The sequence below is a fragment of the Amphiprion ocellaris genome, chromosome 9, assembly GCF_022539595.1.
Source record: "Amphiprion ocellaris isolate individual 3 ecotype Okinawa chromosome 9, ASM2253959v1, whole genome shotgun sequence".
In the NCBI taxonomy this organism is placed as follows: domain Eukaryota; kingdom Metazoa; phylum Chordata; class Actinopteri; family Pomacentridae; genus Amphiprion; species Amphiprion ocellaris.
Window position 1 is genome coordinate 18,616,194 of NC_072774.1, and position 19,668 is coordinate 18,635,861.

The 19,668-nt window shown below is 37.8% G+C and overlaps 1 protein-coding gene across 1 annotated transcript in view; it reads right to left on the reverse strand.

The window, feature by feature from the left end:
- drd2l (dopamine receptor D2 like) overlaps window positions 1-15,507 on the reverse strand; it is a 27,554-nt gene extending 12,047 nt beyond the window's left edge. The window contains exons 1-5 of the mRNA XM_023276200.3: window positions 15,191-15,507; window positions 12,273-12,478; window positions 8,074-8,165; window positions 3,149-3,550; window positions 1,858-1,967 (exon numbers count right to left, since the gene is read on the reverse strand). Coding sequence (XP_023131968.1) covers window positions 1,858-1,967; window positions 3,149-3,523 — 485 coding nt within the window. The 5' untranslated portion in view covers window positions 3,524-3,550; window positions 8,074-8,165; window positions 12,273-12,478; window positions 15,191-15,507. The remainder of the gene's footprint in view (window positions 1-1,857; window positions 1,968-3,148; window positions 3,551-8,073; window positions 8,166-12,272; window positions 12,479-15,190) is intronic.
- Between the last annotated feature and the right edge of the window lie 4,161 nt (window positions 15,508-19,668).

A 19,668-nucleotide genomic window follows, 5' to 3' on the forward strand; every position in this document is an offset into this window, starting at 1 on the left:
TTGCAGACAATGCAAATGTATAAGTTAATAAGCTCATCAACAGCACTGCACTATCATTAAGGCACGAATGGTTCTGACTAAAATTACAATTGTGTATTGCATTAAATGTGTTGTTTGGATGTCTCCTGTTGTTATGGCTTGCTCAACCTCATTCATTCAGCTGCAGCCATGGTGGTGTTAAATGTTCTTGGGAGTAAAGAACAAATATTAAAACCTAATTCAAATCACAGAAATCCTATCAAGGCAATGAGTGTGAGGCTTTACTGCTTTATCAGTGCGTGGGTTTGTATTGCTATGCAAAGCCCTATGGAAGAATAAAAAGGTTTTGTAATTGCATGCAGTCAAAAAAATAAAGGTAATAAAATAAAGCAAGGGAGACTAGTGTTTTATCCTCTGAGAATCTATATCTAATAACCATTCTCTGTTTGTGGACTGATTAATTAAATCTCCAATCTTGATGCAAGACTACTATTTTTTGCCATTAGACACACAGATACAGTCCAACACTTTTCACAGACAATTGTTTTGATCAAGCTTCTAAATGCTTGTTCACATTTAAGAAATTATTTTTAAAAAATGGCCCATGGTAAAAAGTAATTGCTGACTGCTGTTATAAATCCTGGAAAAGCAGAAACTGCATGTTCGCCTTGGCCTGCTACACTTAACATAACAAGACAAAAACTCAAGAATCAACAATCATTCTAGTGGCTCTGTGATATGGACACATTCAGCAACTTAGCTTTGGGCTAAATGCTAAACATCAACATACAAACATGTTCCAAAAACAATGATAGTATGTTGAGTGAAGACAGTTTGCTGCTTAACTTTTGCTACTTTGTACAAATCACAGTAAAAATGAGGGTAATGAGAGAGCAATCATAGCGATCATAAACTAAACCAAGCAAATAAGCTAAACAAATTAACGAATGCCAGCAGTAATGATAATGCTGTAATTACACTAGATCTGATAACTTTATTTGGGTTTATGCTAATTTAACCAATTATTTTCTGACACTCAAAATTTAAGGACTGTGCAATAAAATTGCAATGTTTGCTGGCTGTTCTCTGATATGGACCTAAGCCCCCTAATTTAATGTACTTAGACCAACTCTTTAACCTTGTAGCTATTGTCTCATTGCAAAATTGTTGCTGTATTAAGCCCTGACAGCCCCCTGGCAGTAGCATAGGACCTTCAGCAAAGCAATTAAGACTTTATCCTTAGTTATGGCACCAAATTACACAAGTCTAAACTGGTGCAACCTCAATCTGTCACTTTGTCAGACAAATTAGGACACAGCTGCAGACATCCTGCCCACTGGGTGTCTGGTCACCTCCCTCTGGACCCATGAACATGGCATCAGGTGGAACATCAAAACATCAAACATGGTCTCCTTGTTCCCAAAAAAGAAAATCAACTCTAATGACCACAGAGGACATCTGAAAGCCTGTCGTTACCTGCTGGACAATAGAGTGCTAGTATATGGGGCTCCTATCCTACTGCTCTGGATGACGGATTCATGAAGTTTTAAGAGAATATGTGCATGTGTAAATGCTTGGTCTTTCTTTTGCCTTTTTGTGTTTTTGTGTGTGAGAGAGAGCCAATCAAGACCAAGGTAAAAGGGAGTGAGTAAAGAAATCATATACTGATTCACTGTCATCCCTGTAATTTGGTATTTTTTCTAACTAAAAATCACAGTGACATTTATTAATCATGACATAACTTTTCTTGCTGAAAGACAATTCTGTTGAGAAAGATAGCTTGCATGAAAAGAAAGATGTGTTAAAAGCTCAATAAATAAGAGGAGACACAATGAGAGTAAAGGGAGAGTACAGGGTAAATCTTAAGGAAGAATCCACCTGTCGATGCTGATGGCGCAGAGGTTGAGGATGCTGGCGGTGCACATCATGACATCCAGGGTGAGCAGGATGTCACAGTGGATGAGACTGAAGCGCCACTCTCCCACCACCTTCAACACAACAAACTGAAGTTATGGTCAATGCGCTTCCATTACTTTCATTTTTAACTTCAATACTTTCCAAGGACTTTCATTTTTTTCACTCCTTTTGTCCATTTTGCTAATATCTTCTAACACTGGTGAAGATGCATTAATATTAACCAGGCTGGTGCAAACTTCACCTTCTTAATAGAGTCTGTTTAATATTTAATTCAGGTTTTTCCTTTAATGTAGGCCATCACAATTTGCTTCTGAAAATTGCCCTCAAAGAATTTCAAATGCAAAAATGGGTTAGTATTGAAATAATAACTATTGAATGCAGAAATTCATACTTTGCACTCTAACAGTGCTCAACACCTAGATTTTCTCTTCTACTGAGGAGTTTGCTATAGGTATTTTATTCACCTAAGTAAGTCTCTTGGGCCTGAAATGAAACTGCTTTAGTGTCTGAAACAACCACCAATCAGTACTACATTATCAGTTAGTTAATTAGTGGTAAAATAATCAATAGCCAGTTTGATAACTGACTCCACTGATCATTCCAGTTATTTCTTGTGCAAAAATGCCAAACATTTGCTCATTCAAATCTTTTAAAAGGTGAGAATTTGTCATTTGCTGAACATATTTGGGTTTTCAGACTGCTGTTCAGACACCATAATCCATTGGATAACATCGCCTTGACCTTATGAAAACTGTGAAGGGACACTTTATACAGTATTTTTGGAAATTTTGCTTGGTAAACAACAATTATTTTATCTATTAATCTGCTGAATATTATTTAGATTAATTATTTTGTTTGGAATATGTCAAAAAAATGTGCAATAATCCATTTAAAATTTCCTGCAGTTCAAAAAAATGTTTTCGACTTCAAACATCCCAGTACCCAAAGATATTCAGCTCATTATCACATGTCAAACACCAGTAAATTCTCAAATTACAACAGTCGATTCAAATTTAACAGTTCGCTTAATTTTTTGTTGATTTCCTAATTGATGAATCAACCAGTAATCAAAGTTCTCAAATGCAATGTTCCCGCTATTAGAAATATTTTCATCCACTATCTTTTCTATTTTTTTAATCCAAAAGTGGATCCACTCTCGCAAGTTTCCTTTACTGGTGCTTAAAAAAAACAAAAAAATGTTTTATAAAATGTCAATACAACAGCAAAAATGTAAACAGAGGCGCCCACACACCTCTAGGTAGACCACCCAGGGCATGACCAGTGTGGCCAGCAGCAGGTCGGACACAGCCAGGGAGACAATGAGGTAGTTGGTGGTTGTCTGCAGAGCACGTTCCCGAGACACAGCCACGCACACCAGCACATTACCAAAAACCACACAGAAGATCAGGAGGACTAACAGCACCGCGTAGAAGTTGTACGGAGGAGAGGAGGTCAAAGTAGAGTTTGTGCAGTTGGAGGACGTCAGCAGGGAGGAGGAGGAGGAGGTGGGCAAGGACACAGGGGGGTACGAGGGCTCATTGGTGACAAAGACAGAGAAATTATGCTCAAAGGAGGAGAGAGGGAAGGTGGGAGAGGAGGCCTCGTCTGACTCGTTGAGTAAAGTCATGATCTCGCTCCAGTGAACATGGTCAGGCTGAAAAATGGAGAAAGAGAAAAATAATTACTCTGAGAACCTTCATGGCACAAGGTGCATTCGATTTCACAATAATGAACAAAGACTGGCTTCCTCCTCTGACAGCAGAGGAGAATAAAAGGAAAGATTATCGTGGCATGAGGCTTGAACTTTGTCTTTGGTCTCACCTCAGAGAGGCAGCTAGCAGGACACCACACAGATTCAAACTACATAGCACCTTGCTTATATACACACAGTCAAGGTCACCTGATTTTATCTAAACCACTGACTGAAACGGAAACAAAATCTCTTGAGTCTCTACAGGTTATTTTTGGCTTTTAGTGCTGTAAAACTTCAACTAGAAGCAAGTAACTTTAATTAATGAAGGGAGAGACAGCATTTAGCATCCGTGATTTTGTACAAATAAAGCTAGTGTCGCTGGTAACGCTTAACTTCACTCTCAGTGCTTCAAGCAAGGAACATGCTCAGCAGATTGGTTTCACACAGCACGTTCTTTCTCTGCTAAGATTTAATGTTGCCATTATTTGCTTGGATTCTTCTCACTGCTTTGTCAGAGTTGTTCTGGTGTTAAGTGATGGTGACAACAGTTACAAGGGCAATAAAGGTGCATTTTGAAGTTATTTACTAGATCTAACAAATATTAATCTTCATGCATCTAAAAAGTTTGTTTTCAAACATACATTATATCATCATGCATTGTTTATGTCCATATGTTGCCGTGGATGTATAAAGACAGCTAGAAGCTACGTTAGAAGCTACGTTATGAAAAAAAACCCTGCTGTCTGAAATGCATTTTGCATCACATATGAAACTTTTAACATGGTCAGTTGTAAATTATCATTAATCACCTATCTATTTTCAGTGTTTAATCTATAAAGGTTGTACATTTGTATAGCTGTTCCAAAACAGAAAACATATTATTTATGTATCATCTGAATACTGAGGCTGAATGGGAGTATGTCTGCAAGGTCAGCAAGAGAAACACTAATTCACATATGCAGTGTAGCTTACTATATAGATGATGCATTGTCCTTGGAGACCAATTTCCATTCAAATGAATGGGTTCCATTATCATGCCTGGTACCCAGATCTTAAAAAAGAAACAAACATTTTTTTATTATTTTTTTTTTTTTTACTATGACCACTAATGGACAAAACAACACAGGACGCATTTAACCTGTGTGTTTTTCAATATTTGCTGCATTTTTCAGAATTTAGTATTCATTAAATATTGTCTGTGGGCCAAACTGTCCCTCTGGGACATTAATGCTCAGCTGTTATCTAATCTACCTCATGACCATGGCTGTCAGATAATTGATGTATTTTAATTTGAAAAGTGAGCTAAGGACAGAGCACTTCGACTGACCAATGGAAAATCTGAAGCTTTAATGTGTAAAGTGTCAATTTGCAAGTCTGACAGGGCAATTTCTAAGAAGTAAAATAGATTATGTGAATAAATCCAAATCTTGGAAGAAATAATGGCTGTTTGAGCTGACAGATAAAGTGTGGAGAAACTGATTATCCTGCATAACTTTGAAGCTTTCTTTTCTTCACCATAAGGACCTGTAAGTATCTGATTTCATACCGATTGTTATATTGAATCTGACTACGGCCTCCATTCTGCATGAAGAAGCATATTACAAACATTTCTAGCAACATTTGAAGTCTGCAGGAGGGAGTGTTTGAAACTCAGGAGGCTGAGTTTGAATGACTTTTAAATGTATTTAAAACAGATTTCTGTGGATATTTTAGAGGATGTTTTCCAAAACTGCAGATATGGTTTTTTTGTTTGAAAATTAAAAGTCAAAACCAGACCTGAGGATGTGTTTGTTCAGAGAAAAGCATCTAATCCTGTTGCAGAGACAGATACCGACTGAGTGAGAGACTGCATATGGTATGGTAAACATGTTGGCTGGCTTCGGGTAAATAAGAGATAAACACAAAGCAACTGCTTCATTCCAGAATCTATTAAAAATGATTTCTCTGTGATCCACACCTGTGTTTAAAACTTACTATCAGTAAGCCTCTGCTGAAGGTTTATGTGTCTTTGCAGTGAGGAGACAATATGAGGATACATACAACTTCTGCACCCTTTCTTATCACTCTATCGCTCTCTTCTGATACACTGGAACGACCAGGCCGTATAATAGTAAAAGGCTGTATGAAATATTTAACAGCAACAGTTGAAATGGACGACTGACTTGCACCATCTCTGTATGAGCTTTCCTGTCAGTCTCAAGGGCATAAATGAAGCCAGTGAGATTTTCACCACCTGAACATCAGCCACTCACACCATCATGTGTCTCCCATAGTTTCAGTAGATATCTCCTATCTGTGACCCTGACCAGTGATCTGCATTGCTAATCAACACATCTCCAAGATGAGCTGAACTTAATGAATCGATAAACTATCTCATCTGTTGACCACACATTACTGGCCATAGAGCCTGAAGAAGACATTATAGTTGGTGTTATGTATTGAATCACACATGGATAGATATTAATTGGAAGTATACAGACATTATCATTGTGGTAAAGGTCAATACAAATGCTACAAGGGGCAGGAGTGTGCAGAAGTGAATAGTAAGGATGGCATTCAGCTGGAAAACCATGTTTCAACCCTCTATGAAGAGTCACTCCACTGATATAACCTTTATTGAAGCCTTGGGTGGTGAATAGCAAATGTCAGCTGCTTTAAGACTCAAATTAGAGCAAAACAAACTAGAAGGGCTAAAAAGTAAAAGTAAACACAGCATACAAATATCAGAAAGCTTGCATTTGGATATGCACAAAATTGCAGCCAAGTTAACTTATGTTGATTAACAGCCAAATTAATAGCAATTGATTGCTTTAAGCAAGCACTTTCAACTAAATGTCACTGAAATGTTGATTCTTTATTTTTAGCTATCATGCTCAACACCAAATATAATCATGGCAGGACAAAAGAAAATGAAGTTCAAACTTTGTTTTCCAAAACTAAACAACTTTCCTCCAGTCATATCTCTAGACTTGAACTAAATCCAAAATCTGATCTCAGTTTCCTTCACAAATGGGCTGAAAGACCTCGAAGAGTGAAGTGCCCCAAAGACAGAGAGCCAGACCAGGATATGACTGTTAGCCAATAACAGACTACAGTGTTGTGCTTCAGTAAAGCTGCTGCAGTCAAAGTAATAAGCAAAGGAGAAAATGATGTCTTCCAACAGTACTGGGAATCCTTTGCCCAGAGCATTTTCCTGACCTTAAAATATTTTTTAAAATCTAATTTACAGAAAAAAACACATTTGAAGCTGATGTTGAACTACTAAAATGATCACAACACAAACATTTCCATGTGCCAAATTAAAGAAATTAATCTCCTTATTAGCTTTGAATTAGACCTTATGGTGAGACTTTAACTACCAAGATAATATAGAAAGTCAGAGATCAAAGGAATCAGAACAAATGGAGTACCAGCCTTGCTCAGTTGCATTTGTCACCCCATGAGGCAACAGATTTAAGTGGTAGTGAACATAGGAGTGTGACACAAAGACTAGATCAAAAGTGTAGTGTCACACCGATGCACATACGGAAATTCTCTCGCTTCAAAAATAATGATCTAAGAACAAAAATCTGAAGTTCTGTGTCAAGGCTGAACATGATAAGAAATGGAAAATAAAATGCAAGTCATTTAACAGCCTGTGAGAAACTCAGATTAATATTTTTTTTCCCTGTGGATTGTCATTTTGACATAGAAGACGGAACTTTACATTCTGGCTCCTAGCACCAGTCAATTTCCACTTTTTCAAACCATGACAATGATCTCTCCCTAACTTTAAAACTCTGTTCACTCAGAAATTAGTTTTGCTTATTGTTACTTCACTTGGATGTGAAACTTTCAGAATGACATAGAATGATGTATGGTCCAGTGTGTAGCTTGGTGTGAGAAACTGAAAATGAAAAATTGAAATTGCCAATATGGTGTATCCACAAGTTACACTTTTAAAATGAAAAATAAAGTATTTGCATATTTATTAAATGAGGATTTCAATATTGGGAATGTCATTTCAAGATTTTTACAATGAGGTAATGGAATGTCTTTGTGTGGAAAAAACATATCAGCCACAAATAACTATCCCCAAGCAAAACATGCCAGACTAAAAATGATGTCTTTATAAGGTTATGGACAGTGAAATCCATTTTAATGTGTTTTTGTGTTTTTTTTATTAACTCGGAGGTGTAAATCAAAAGCTGATAAAATCTTAAGATATTCTCCTCTACAATTTTCTCAAGCCGCCCTAAAACTAGCCAGCAGTAGGTATTATGGCTTTCAGTGCAAAACAGTCCGTTTAGAACAGCCCTAAAATGACGCGTTATACACTCATGGTGAAATGAACCATCTTTGCAGTATTTTGAGCTGAAGTACTGAAAAACACACTGTGAAGACATGTGACTTGAATTAATTTGCTCAAAACAGACACAATATGCGACCTTCAAACAAATTAATCACAGCATTAAAACTACTCGTCTAATACTGTGTAAACCCACCTCAAGCCGCAAAACCAGCTGTGAATCATCGACGCATGGACTCCACAGGACCACTGAAGGTGTCCATTGGTATCAGGCACACTCCAATATGTCTGCAAAAAAAGTGTGGGGGGGTGGTACGTGTTAAAGTAACATCTGCATGAATGTCAGAAAGGTTCGTCAAAGCATCACATTGCTTCTGCCACCTTAACTTCTTCCCATAGTTCATCCTACCGCCATCTCCTTCTCAGGTAAACAATGCACATATAACCGGGAATTCAAATCATATAAAAGAAAACATGATTTGCCAGACCATGCGCCCTTCCACCATTGCTCCATTATGTTCAGCTCTGACACTCATACACCCATTTCAATCATGGACAGGGGTGAGCATGAACCCGGTCTGGGGCTATGCTATGCTACTGTTGTGCAAACACTATGACCCAGTCCTCTAGACATCTCATTTTCGCTCTTGTCAAAGTTGCTCAAATCCGGACACTTGTCCATTTCTCTTATCTCTCTAATACATCAACTTCAGAAACTGACAGCGTGTGTGTGTGCTGTCTAATAAATCCCAGCCCATGACAGGTGTCACTGTAATGAGATGATTAATGTTGTTTACTTCGCCTGTCAGTGGTTTTGATGTTGTGGTTGATGAGTCTATGTGGCACACTGATCCTGTGGTTTGCTGTGGGTTTTGTAAGTTATCACAGGTCAAAAAAATCCTTTTTGACTGGTGATTCTATACAAGACAGCTTTTATTCCCTAGTGACCATAGAAATTATAGATATGGCTCTATGATCGTTTCATTTAGATAGAGACTTCATCTTGCTTGGCCAAAATAAGTACCTCAGGGTTTCCGCTACATTCATTCTGAAATTCTAAAATCCCAGCACCGCTAGTGGCAAGACTTGCCTAGAAGAATTTACCTTTCATGATGATTGACTTAAAAGATGGAGGATTTCTCATGAAATCAACATTCTTCTCCTTTAAGTTACATTTAATTGAAAGAAAGGTTTATCACACCTGCTGACAAATCACATCTACATCTGGATCATCCGTCACCTCTTTGTCATTGTGTCACCTACTAATAACTAAACGATCCACAAATTTCAGTGCATACCTACAGCTCTCAGCACACAGTCATTTGTGTAAAACACAAACAAAAGAGTGGACAAACACAACCTGTGGGGATTCAGTGGAGCACAGAAGCTCACCACTGTGGTATGTTAGTTAAAAAAATCAATCTGCTATCCAGAAAACTGTGTAAAAATCTAAAATAAACACATACAGATGATGCAGAGGAGAAATAAATAAAGAGCAGGTTGGTATGATTCTTTTTGCTCTCCAAATGTTCAAGATCAAAATTAAAAGAACTGCTGAGGCATTTAGAACAGTTTTTCTAGTCTCATAGGCCAATTGGAGCGACACTAACCATAGATTGTACGTCAAATATGGACGTAGCCACTGAATCTGAAAAGTGAAACCAATGCAAAAGCGTCTTAAAACGGCATTATTTCTAATGGCCAGCATTGGGTGCCTCTACTGGTTGCCAGAAGAAATCTAACTGCATAGAAGTCTACTAGAAAATGACCCAGGTTCTCCCTTGATCTGTTACCTCAGTAAATATTTTCCCAGTGAGTTAATGGTCTCAAGTGTTAGCTTCAAGTAGTGTAAAACACAGTATGTTGTTTATTTTGTAAATTATGGTCCCATCTAGAGTAAAGCAGATAATAAATTAGGGCATGCTGTAAGGGCTTTAGAGCATTGGCTGTATGGGTGGGCATAGTGGCCTCAAGTCAGATCCATCCCTTGCTTGTTAAGTTTGATTTTCAGAAGACCAAGATGGTGACAACCAAAGGGAAACCTGAAGCCTCAAAACGGAAGATTACAAACCAGTGGGTTGTGTCACAGTGGCTATGATGCTGACATACTTTGTTACTGTCATAAGCTCACAAGGAAAGTTATATGGGGTGGTAGTCTGTGAACGGCCTTGGAAGAGAAGCTTTAGGCACTGAAACCACAATAGATTCTTTCCACAGATGGGGAGGGATTTTCTCCTGGGCTAAGATTAACTGAAAAAATTAATGAAAAAACAATGATACATAGTGGTCTTGCACAATTTTTGAGCAGTTTTCCTTTTATACCATCAGCACCTGAGATTTCCCTTTCATTTAAAGTAGATTCAACTCAATAAAAGCAAACGTTATCAGAGCATTAAAAGTTGTCCTTTACACTTCTCAAAGATATGCTTATTTCAATTTTTGATAATATCAGCAATTTCTTAACCAATTTTCCACTTTCAGATAATAAAAACTTTCTACAGTGGCTGTAATATGTATGAAGAGAGGATTTAAATGTACCACACAGAATTTTTGCCCTCCAGACAGATAACTACCAATGAAAGCACTTTGAGAGGTTCAAATTATGAATAGGTAACCCTGTTTGGCTCTGGTGATTGTAAGGGAAAAGCCACCATTAACATCAGTTTATTGGTTTTCTTTCAGAACAGGGTGCAGTGATCCCTGCTTGCATTAATTCATTTTCACATGTAGCCTCAAAGCAAAACTACATAACCGTGTATACACGTCTTAAATTGATCATATACATGTACAGACGACTGCTTCCCTCAGGTCATGGCTACAAATGCCATCTGATTTTCTAAGATGTAATTCTGAAGGTCAGATTTTATGAGATCACTTCACTGTAAGGATACGCTCAACTGAGAATAGTGCTCCAGGAGTTATTTTACTGTGCCACTGGAAGCTTGACAACCCCCATGACTGCATTGTGAAATGCTTGTCATTATGTGACCTCCAGCTGAATTGATATGTGTAACTTTGAAGTGTATCACTTTGCTAAATTGCTGTATAGATTCTCTGATTGATATCGTTACTTCAAATCACCACATCTCACAAACTTTAGTGGAACAAGCAAGGCAAATGTTAAAAAAGTGAGGACATGTAATAGAAAGGATGGCAGTTTGGCTGGAAACGTGTCCAATTAGTGCTTTAAAACCAACTGAGCATTAAGCAGATGAAATACTGTTTAACTTGACTAACCCTGATCCAAATATAATCTCCCCGACCAAAACCAAAGTTGTGCAAAGTTCACTCTATAACCATATAAACAACTAAAAATTATATATCCAATTTGTGGCGAACGTGAGTCTGTCCACAATATCTAATCTGCATTTCAGAGTTTGAGCTCATTTGTCAAAGTTTCATGAGACTGCATTGTCCAAGAAAACAAAGAAAGCAAGACACAGCCCAGATGCTTTCCGAGCTAGGAAGCACTCCAGTGTAATTAAAGCAGCAATTCTAATGCAACTACGTCGATGCTGTTGCTCATTACAACCTTGATTTACTTTGTACAGATTCACATTCATTATGGAGAAAGGATCATTTGTGTCTGAGTATGAATCTCACACACACACATTTATTCAGGCAGACACAAAAAGCAGCGAGAAAACAAGGTTGCATGAAAAAGCAAGGTGGTATAATGTAGATAGTGGTCGACTGATAAGAGTTTTTCGCGGCTGATACCAGTAATTAGTAGCAATCAAGGATATTCATAAATAATATTTGGAAACCATATAAATTCTATGTAAAAATAAAACTCTGGGCCTTAAAACTTGGAATAACACAAATTCCAACATGAGATTGTGTTGATATGCCTTTGATATTTATGTTTTAAATATGTTTGATTAAAATAATTTTTCAACATTTATGCTTGAATGGCATAGGGACACAAACATGCAAAATAAAATATACAGCAATTTAATGATACAAATGCTTATCAAAAAGAACATTTTTAAATGTGATTAATTTCTCTGTTTAGATGACTACATTTGGCGTTACTATGGCAGTTCTTACTCTTAATGTTATGTGGGGAACATAAGTCAGTGTCTTGTTCTGGTATTAATTTTATACCTTGAAAAGGAGAACTGATACAACAATTAATTTACCATCTTTACTTCATCTGCACCCACTCTTGCCTCAGACTGTGCCTCTGGTCCATCATTTGTTTCACTATCACACAAACACGCCAAGGTTCAAATGCATAATGAAACAAGAATTTGATAGCCTTTGTTGCCCCCAAATTAACAAACAAATCTAAGCAGTGGTATTGATATTAATATCTTGTTTTTTCATGTACTATAAACTAAAGATGTCTAATTTGGCTGTAAAATGTATTTTATTTCTGGGTTGTGTAATTACATTATACAGTAGTTTGCTGTTTTACTCCATTTCCCCATGAACTGATCTCTCACTCCTTCATTCCTGTGTTGTATGACTCTCCTCAGTTACAATCACCAGCCTTTTTTCTTATCTCCGTCTCCTCCTGTCCAATCTCGTGTTTATCTTCCTCTGTTGCTCCCCTCTCGAGACAGTTGACAGGTCTATTAAATCCTTGGCCTCCAACACTACAGAAAAAAAAGAAGAGCAGAGAAGAGAAGAGAAAGAAGATTAAAAAAAAGAAAAACATTCCTTCAAATTTTCCTCCAGCTTCACTAAGGCTATGAGCTGGCCAGCAATAAATCTTTCATTTCTTTCAGTGAGAAGCAGGAATGAGTCTCAGCACTGGGAATGGTGTGGATGTTCAGCTGCAGTATAATCAGCTCTCTGCTGAGACCGAGACAGAAAATATTCACAGTCGTAACCCCACTTTGACTCTCAACCATTCCCTGAACAATTCATGCTCCTGTTTTCAGAAGTTTTTTTAACAAGCAGCCAGGGACTTTTGGAAACAAATAAAATTACAGATTCACTTACAAAATCCAGACAAAAATCAGAGGACTTTTCTATATATTGGAAATTAACCCAGCAATGAAAGACAGAAAATATCTTCTTATGGGTGGGGCATTTTCTCTTTTAAGTGAGAAACTCAACAAGGATTTAGAGTAATAGCATTCACTTAGTACAGCTGCTATAATAATGTCTTTTCCTCTGTGCTGCTATAAAAATGCACATCCCCCCATGGTGATATACATTCAATCATCAGTCTGCACGAAGTCATGGCACCAATTCTGATGAAAGTTCCTGTGCTGATACGCCAACATCATTACAGACACGGTAACCTAGGTAGAATAAAGGAAAATTGAGTGCAATGGAGGGGATTTTGTACCTCATCTATCAAGGTCAAATGAAATCATGATATTGACGCAGATGATTATCAATAAAACATTTGCTTGATCTAAACCTCTGCTGCAATAAGTGTACATTCCAAGACAGGGCAAAAGAGATGAAATGAGCCACAGGGGAACACAACTAGGGAGTCATGATCAACTCCCCAACATAAAATAACACTTCCTCTTGTTATTTTTGAAAAAAAAAAAAAAAAAAGAAGAAATAGAATCCCCAATCAACTGATTAACTAGCAGGAGAGAAAATCAATTCAACACTGAGTCATATGAGAAGACCTCAACCTGGGGGTAAAGCTCTATATAAACCACAAACATCTTTTATTCAAGAAGCAGTCAGATCTCTTCTCCAGCTTTTACACTTCAGCTTCTGGAAGTCACTTCCAAGTGATGCCTGACTTATGTGCACAGAGTTGAAATTAAAGTAGAACAAATGCACACAGCTCGACTGATGAGGAAGCAGTGCTTTAGTGTGGTGTGAAAACAGACTCTTAACTGCAAAGCCAGTGCACTTCTCTCTGTTTGCCACATTACACAGATGGTACAAGCATTTAAGGTGTAAATACTATCAGGGTTAGCTAGTATTTGCATACTTATCCATATGTCCCACTATCAAATAAGATTATCCTGCCTTGCAAAATCTGACAGTTCGACATATTTGGGGATTTGTGGCATGACTCAAACCGTGTCCTTCAGCTGAGCTTTGCTACTGAGAGCATATAATGACAGCCTTTTGGCCACCAGAGGGTACCGCAGATGAGAACGTCATAAAAGATATTATATTATCTGTGTCTGCATTTCAAATGAGGGCAAGACAATTTTATTTCAATGAGGCATAATTACATCAAGGTCTCAGTGGACAACTACATGATGTAGGTAGCAGTCTGCCAAAATGAAAATACGACATGAGAAATTTTAGAAAAGAAAGGTGGATGTTTGTGGGCTGCACAGTGGCGTAGTGGTTAGCACTTTCGCCTTGCAGCAAGAAGATCCCTGGTTCGCGTCCCGGCTTTCCCGGGATCTTTCTGCATGGAGTTTGCATGTTCTCCCTGTGCATGCGTGGGTTCTCTCCGGGTACTCCGGCTTCCTCCCACAGTCCGAAAATATGCTGAGGTTAATTGATTATTCTAAATTGCCCGTAGGTGTGAATGTGAGAGTGCTTGTTCGTCTTTGTATGTGGCCCTGCGACAGACTGGCGACCTGTCTAGGGTGTCCCCTGCCTTCGCCCGAGTCAGCTGGGATAGGCTCCAGCCCCCCCCGCGACCCTAGTGAGGATTAAGCGGTGTATAGATAATGGATGGATGGATGGATGTTTGTGCCAAATTTGTGCAGAAACACAATTAGACCAATAGGGGTAATTAAATTTAAAATTTGAGGAAGGTTTTTATGAAGAGATGCGACATATAAAAACGTTAAAGTGCCCAAAGGGAATCATAACCAGCATTTTTGTCCCACACATCATCTGCACCTTTCTGATCAGAAAAATAACAATCTCATACTGCACACTGGTGAAACTCAGTTTATATCGAATGTGAATGGGATCTTTCTTCAGTATGAAAGGATCTACAGCTGCTTACTTGACTGAGCAACATTAGTTGTTTGCAATGGGGAATTTCATATGCTTGTGAAAAAATTAAAGCATTAAATCCATGTGACAAATTTTATGACCTGTACATTTTGAATAAATCTTATATTTAAACATATCTTGAACTCCTGCTCGTTCTGTAGGGCTCAACAATTAAAAGTATGCACAAATGCATGGCAAGAGTGTCAAAATCTGACCTGAGTGCAAGCGAAGTAGTTTTTCAAATACAAAATCATACATAGATAAAAAACCTGTCAATGTTCACAAGAGAAAAGTACAAAAACGTTACAAAACACAGCACTTTCCCTCCAGTATATTGTTTTATATGCATTCAGTCTTATATAAGTGTCCATTTGTCTATACAGGTACAACTAAATTCTATTCTCGACCTCTTTAAAGCGTTTACTTACCCCTCTCTCGTCAGTGCTGCGTGCATTCAGTTCAGTTCTCCTCTCAGGAACAATACCGGGAGAGAAACTGGCTGTGAGGCTGCAGCATCCCATTGACTGTTTACGGCGACCCTCCCACCTTGACCTCGGTCAGTCTCACATAAACACCGAGTCTCCGCTCCGCTCCTCGGCTTTCCCCTCCGTCGTGTCGGTGGGGTCAGTGCGGCGGAGTCTGACGGAGAAGACGAGGAAGAGAACGGAGATAGTCGGTGGTTGGAAGGAGGAGCGGAGAAGGAGGACATTTCACGTTGACTTACAGAGTAATGGTTGTTTATATTTGTAATATTTACAGAGCAGCTGCGCGTGCTGCTGCCAGCTCTAATCCTATTGGATGTGGTTAATATTAGGGGGCGGGCCAAACACTATGTTTATATTTTTGCTTTCAATATTTCCACAATTTGAGGAGACAAATTTGCTTCCTGGTGAAACGTTTATATAAGGAAATTTTTAAAAAAAATGACATTTTAATTTCTTTTAAGTGTTCTGTTGTTTTTCTTTTTAATAAGACCAACAACTTTTTAGCTTAGCCCAGCATCGACACTGGCTTAGCCTAGCACAAAGACCGGAAACGGCTAGCCTGCTAGCAGTAACTTCCTGAATTCCCCCAGGTTGCTAGTGAAATGCCAAGAAATAGTGCCCACAATCCCTATAAAATTCCTGACAGACAAACAAATGAGAGAGTCTGGTAATGGATTTTTATTTTATTTTTTTTTTTACATGGATTTATGTTATCTTTGGTCAGAGACAGGCTAGCAGTTTCCTTGCCTCTAGTGTAAACTAAGTGCTAAACTAATCTAAGCTAATCAGTTGTTTACATAAATCATGCATTGGCAGACCCACATCAGATGAAAATAAAGTTGTTGTGTTTTTTTTAGTTTAGTTTTGTCTTCACCTTGCTTTACATGTCCAAACATGGTATGTGCTGGACGACACAACATGGGCAGAATGAACAATCAGCACCGTAACTAAGCATTTCCACTTTGACACTGCAATGTACTGCTAATTATATAAAACAAAAAAACAGCAATTAATTTTCCAAAACTGTACCATAATGAATTGGTGTCATTCAAAAGAAAAACAAAGAAAGCAAAAATAAAAAAACAACAAAAACAAAACAAGACTGTACTAAATACCCCCTGCCAAAACACAACAATAAAAACAACCCAACACATAATACTGTTACCTCCAAAACACAAGTAACGGCTAATATAATGCCACCTCAACAACTGGTTCTCTACTTGGCAAGGTGTCACAAAATATAGGGATATTGACTGAGAATCTGTTACAGAAAATGTTTTTAGCTACATTTTTTGCTTTTTGCTTGGGAAATACACAATCTTTTCACCTCCTAAAACCAAATGAATAAATAATCATAAATAAAAAAATAATCCATCTCATCTGGCCTCTAAAATCTATAAAATAAGTTGTAAAATTGTAGCTTATAACACACAACCACAATGATTCCGTTAGGTGTGATGGGAGGTTGTAAGTAATCTTTCCTTTATTTTAAGGAGTCACAAAATGCTGCATACCAATTCAATGGTATGTATTAGTAAATGCGTAGAACAAAATAATATAGAAGACATTTATTTGAGTTAATGATTCACGAATTTGTGCACCAAACTCAACATGATTCAAACTTTCTTCATTCAGCTGCACTTCAGAAAGATACTGTGTATCTGTCAAGGGCAGTTTCAGAAAGGTTTGACTTACTTAATATCACGAGTTAATGTTAATATGAAGCAATGAGCTTTGCCTTTTATCAATGCAGATCAAGTTTTGTGACATGTCTTGTCGGTTTTTCATTCACTGTGATGGATTACATTTAATGACATTTTTTAAAATTGATCCAGAGGTGTTAATCTATTTGAAGTTGAACACAAATAAATGAGTCCATGTTGCGAAACTGATTCAAAGACACCAGACCAAGAAAAACTGTCAAAGCTATCATGATTAAGTTCAATGATTTTTAAAAAAGGAGTCACTTTTGAGCTACTATTTAAGCTGATGAGGCTTACTGTCACTGGGGAAAAGCAAAACACCTGACGAGAAAAGAAAGAACTCTGATTAAAATATAAATGATCCTCAACAAGAAAAAGCAGAGTAGCTGCCTCAAAAGCAAACCAGTCAGACTGTATGTCTACAAATGCACTCATGAAAAGAATGTCAAATCATTACTTTGATCAAAATGAAGCCCGGGGCTGTGGTTCATACATCAGATATGCCGATGCATTAATAACCATGACTGTTTGGCCCCATTTGCTGAGATTTATTTGAAAATCAGATTTGGATTTTTTCCACAAATACATAAATTACCTACAATGGCAGCAACTCACTATACTAATAGTTAACCAAATAACTTAAAACACTGGTAGGAAAGAGTGGTATTAATCAGTAAGTTCAATGATTGAAGAACTTGAACTTCATGTTGGGCTTATACTGTACAGACTTGAAAAAGAAAAACAGAATTCACCAACAAATGACAATATATTATTATAGATTTGAATGCCTATCCACTTCCTGCCAGCCACAACATGAAAGTGAGATATCCATGCAGGGTGCAGCAGTAATTATAATAAACTAAGATATCTGAAACTGAAATGGGCCATTGTGCATACTGCCTGCTTTTACTGTTTGTACTTTTCAAGCGTTTTATACTTTTAAAATCTTAAATGCATGAGTTCTCCTTATAACAAAGTATTTCTAGAAATCAGACTATATCCAAACTTCATTTACATGTGGTGGATGGAGTACTTAAACCTCCAGCAAATGCGCAATCCTCAAAAAGAAAGTTTTTTTTCTTCATTTAACTACCCATCCTTTCAGATATCCAGCCAATTTATCCCAAACTGGACTTCTTAAAAGCCATGCTCCTTAGACGACTAGGGGGATGAGGAGGAGGAGGTGGTTCTCCTCATTTGAATTTGCAGGAGCATCTGAGCATTCTGCAGAAAGAAATATTTCAGGTCACCAGGGCAGAACACATCCATTGAATTTCTGATTAAACTGATTCAGTATTCTAGGTTATTGGGAAGGTCAATCTCTTAATCAATACACTGTAATTAAAATTCACTTTCTTTTTTACATCACAAAGAACCTGCATGATGGTGGTGGAATGAGGCGAAAGTCATTACTTGGAATACTTTGGAATTACAAATATCATATAGATTAGAAGAACAGCTCCAGCAGAAAGGACAATCTGATTCCTGTATATTAAAGAGTTCACCTATACTGTAGCTCTAGGGGACAGAAGTACACAGTTTCAACCTTTCTGTACAGCATTTTATGCAATGTAAACTTGGTGTTATGGCTTTACACAGGTCAGTGTGAAAACAGACGTGTACAAAGTCATCTTTTTTTTCCAATATAAAATAATGCTTGTCCACATGGGTCTGCAAGCTTCAAGCAGGGTTTTTTTTAGCAGCTACTTGACCATAAAGGCCTGATTGGTGCAGTCTCCTCTGAACAGTTGATGTAGAGATGTGTCTGCTACTAGAACTCTTTGTGGCATTTATCTGGGCTCTGATCTGAGGTGCTGTTAACTTGTGATTTCTGAGTCTGGTGGCTCGGATGAACTTATCCTCAGCAGCAGAGGTGACTCTTGGTCTTCCTTTCCTAGGACAGTCCTCATGTGAGCCAGTTTTGTCGTAGCACTTGATAGTTTTTGCGACTGCACTTGGGGATACATTCAAAGTTTTTGCAGTTTTCCAGGCTGACTGACCTTCAGTTCTTAAATGATGGACTGCTGTTTCTCCTTACTTAGCTGATTGGTTCTTGCTATAATACAGATTCTAACTGTTTTCAAATATGGCTGTCAACTGCGTACCAACCTGACTTCTGCACAACACAACTGATGGTCCCAACCTTATTCAGAAGGCAAGAAATTCCATAAATTAACCTCGACAAGGCACACCTGTGAAGTGAAAACCATTTCAGGTGACTACATCATGAAGCTCATTGAGAGAAGGCCAAGAGTGTGTAAAGCAGTAACCAAAGCAAAGGGTGGTTGTTTTGAAGAATCAAAAATATATAACATGTTTTCACTTGTATCACACTTTTTTGTTTACTACATAATTCCATATGCATTCATTCAGTTTTGATACCTTCAGTGAGAATCTACAATGTAAACAGTCATGAAAATAAAGAAAAACTATTAAGTGAGAAGGTGTGTCCAAACTTTTGACTAGTAGTGTATATACAGAATATAAGACTCAGGAATTTAGTCCTCTTGTTATATGTTGTTTCACTGGATCATCAATCTTTTCCATCGTTTTCTCCATCCTCCCTCTCCTCATTGCAATCATGGCAAGTATATCTCCAGATGCTGCCTGTGCGGATGCTGGTATGACAGGATCCGTGCCAACGAAGCCCGAGCGGATGACAGAACCAAACACTTTCCAATCTTTCACAGACACACAGCCACTTCATGCTTCTTCAAC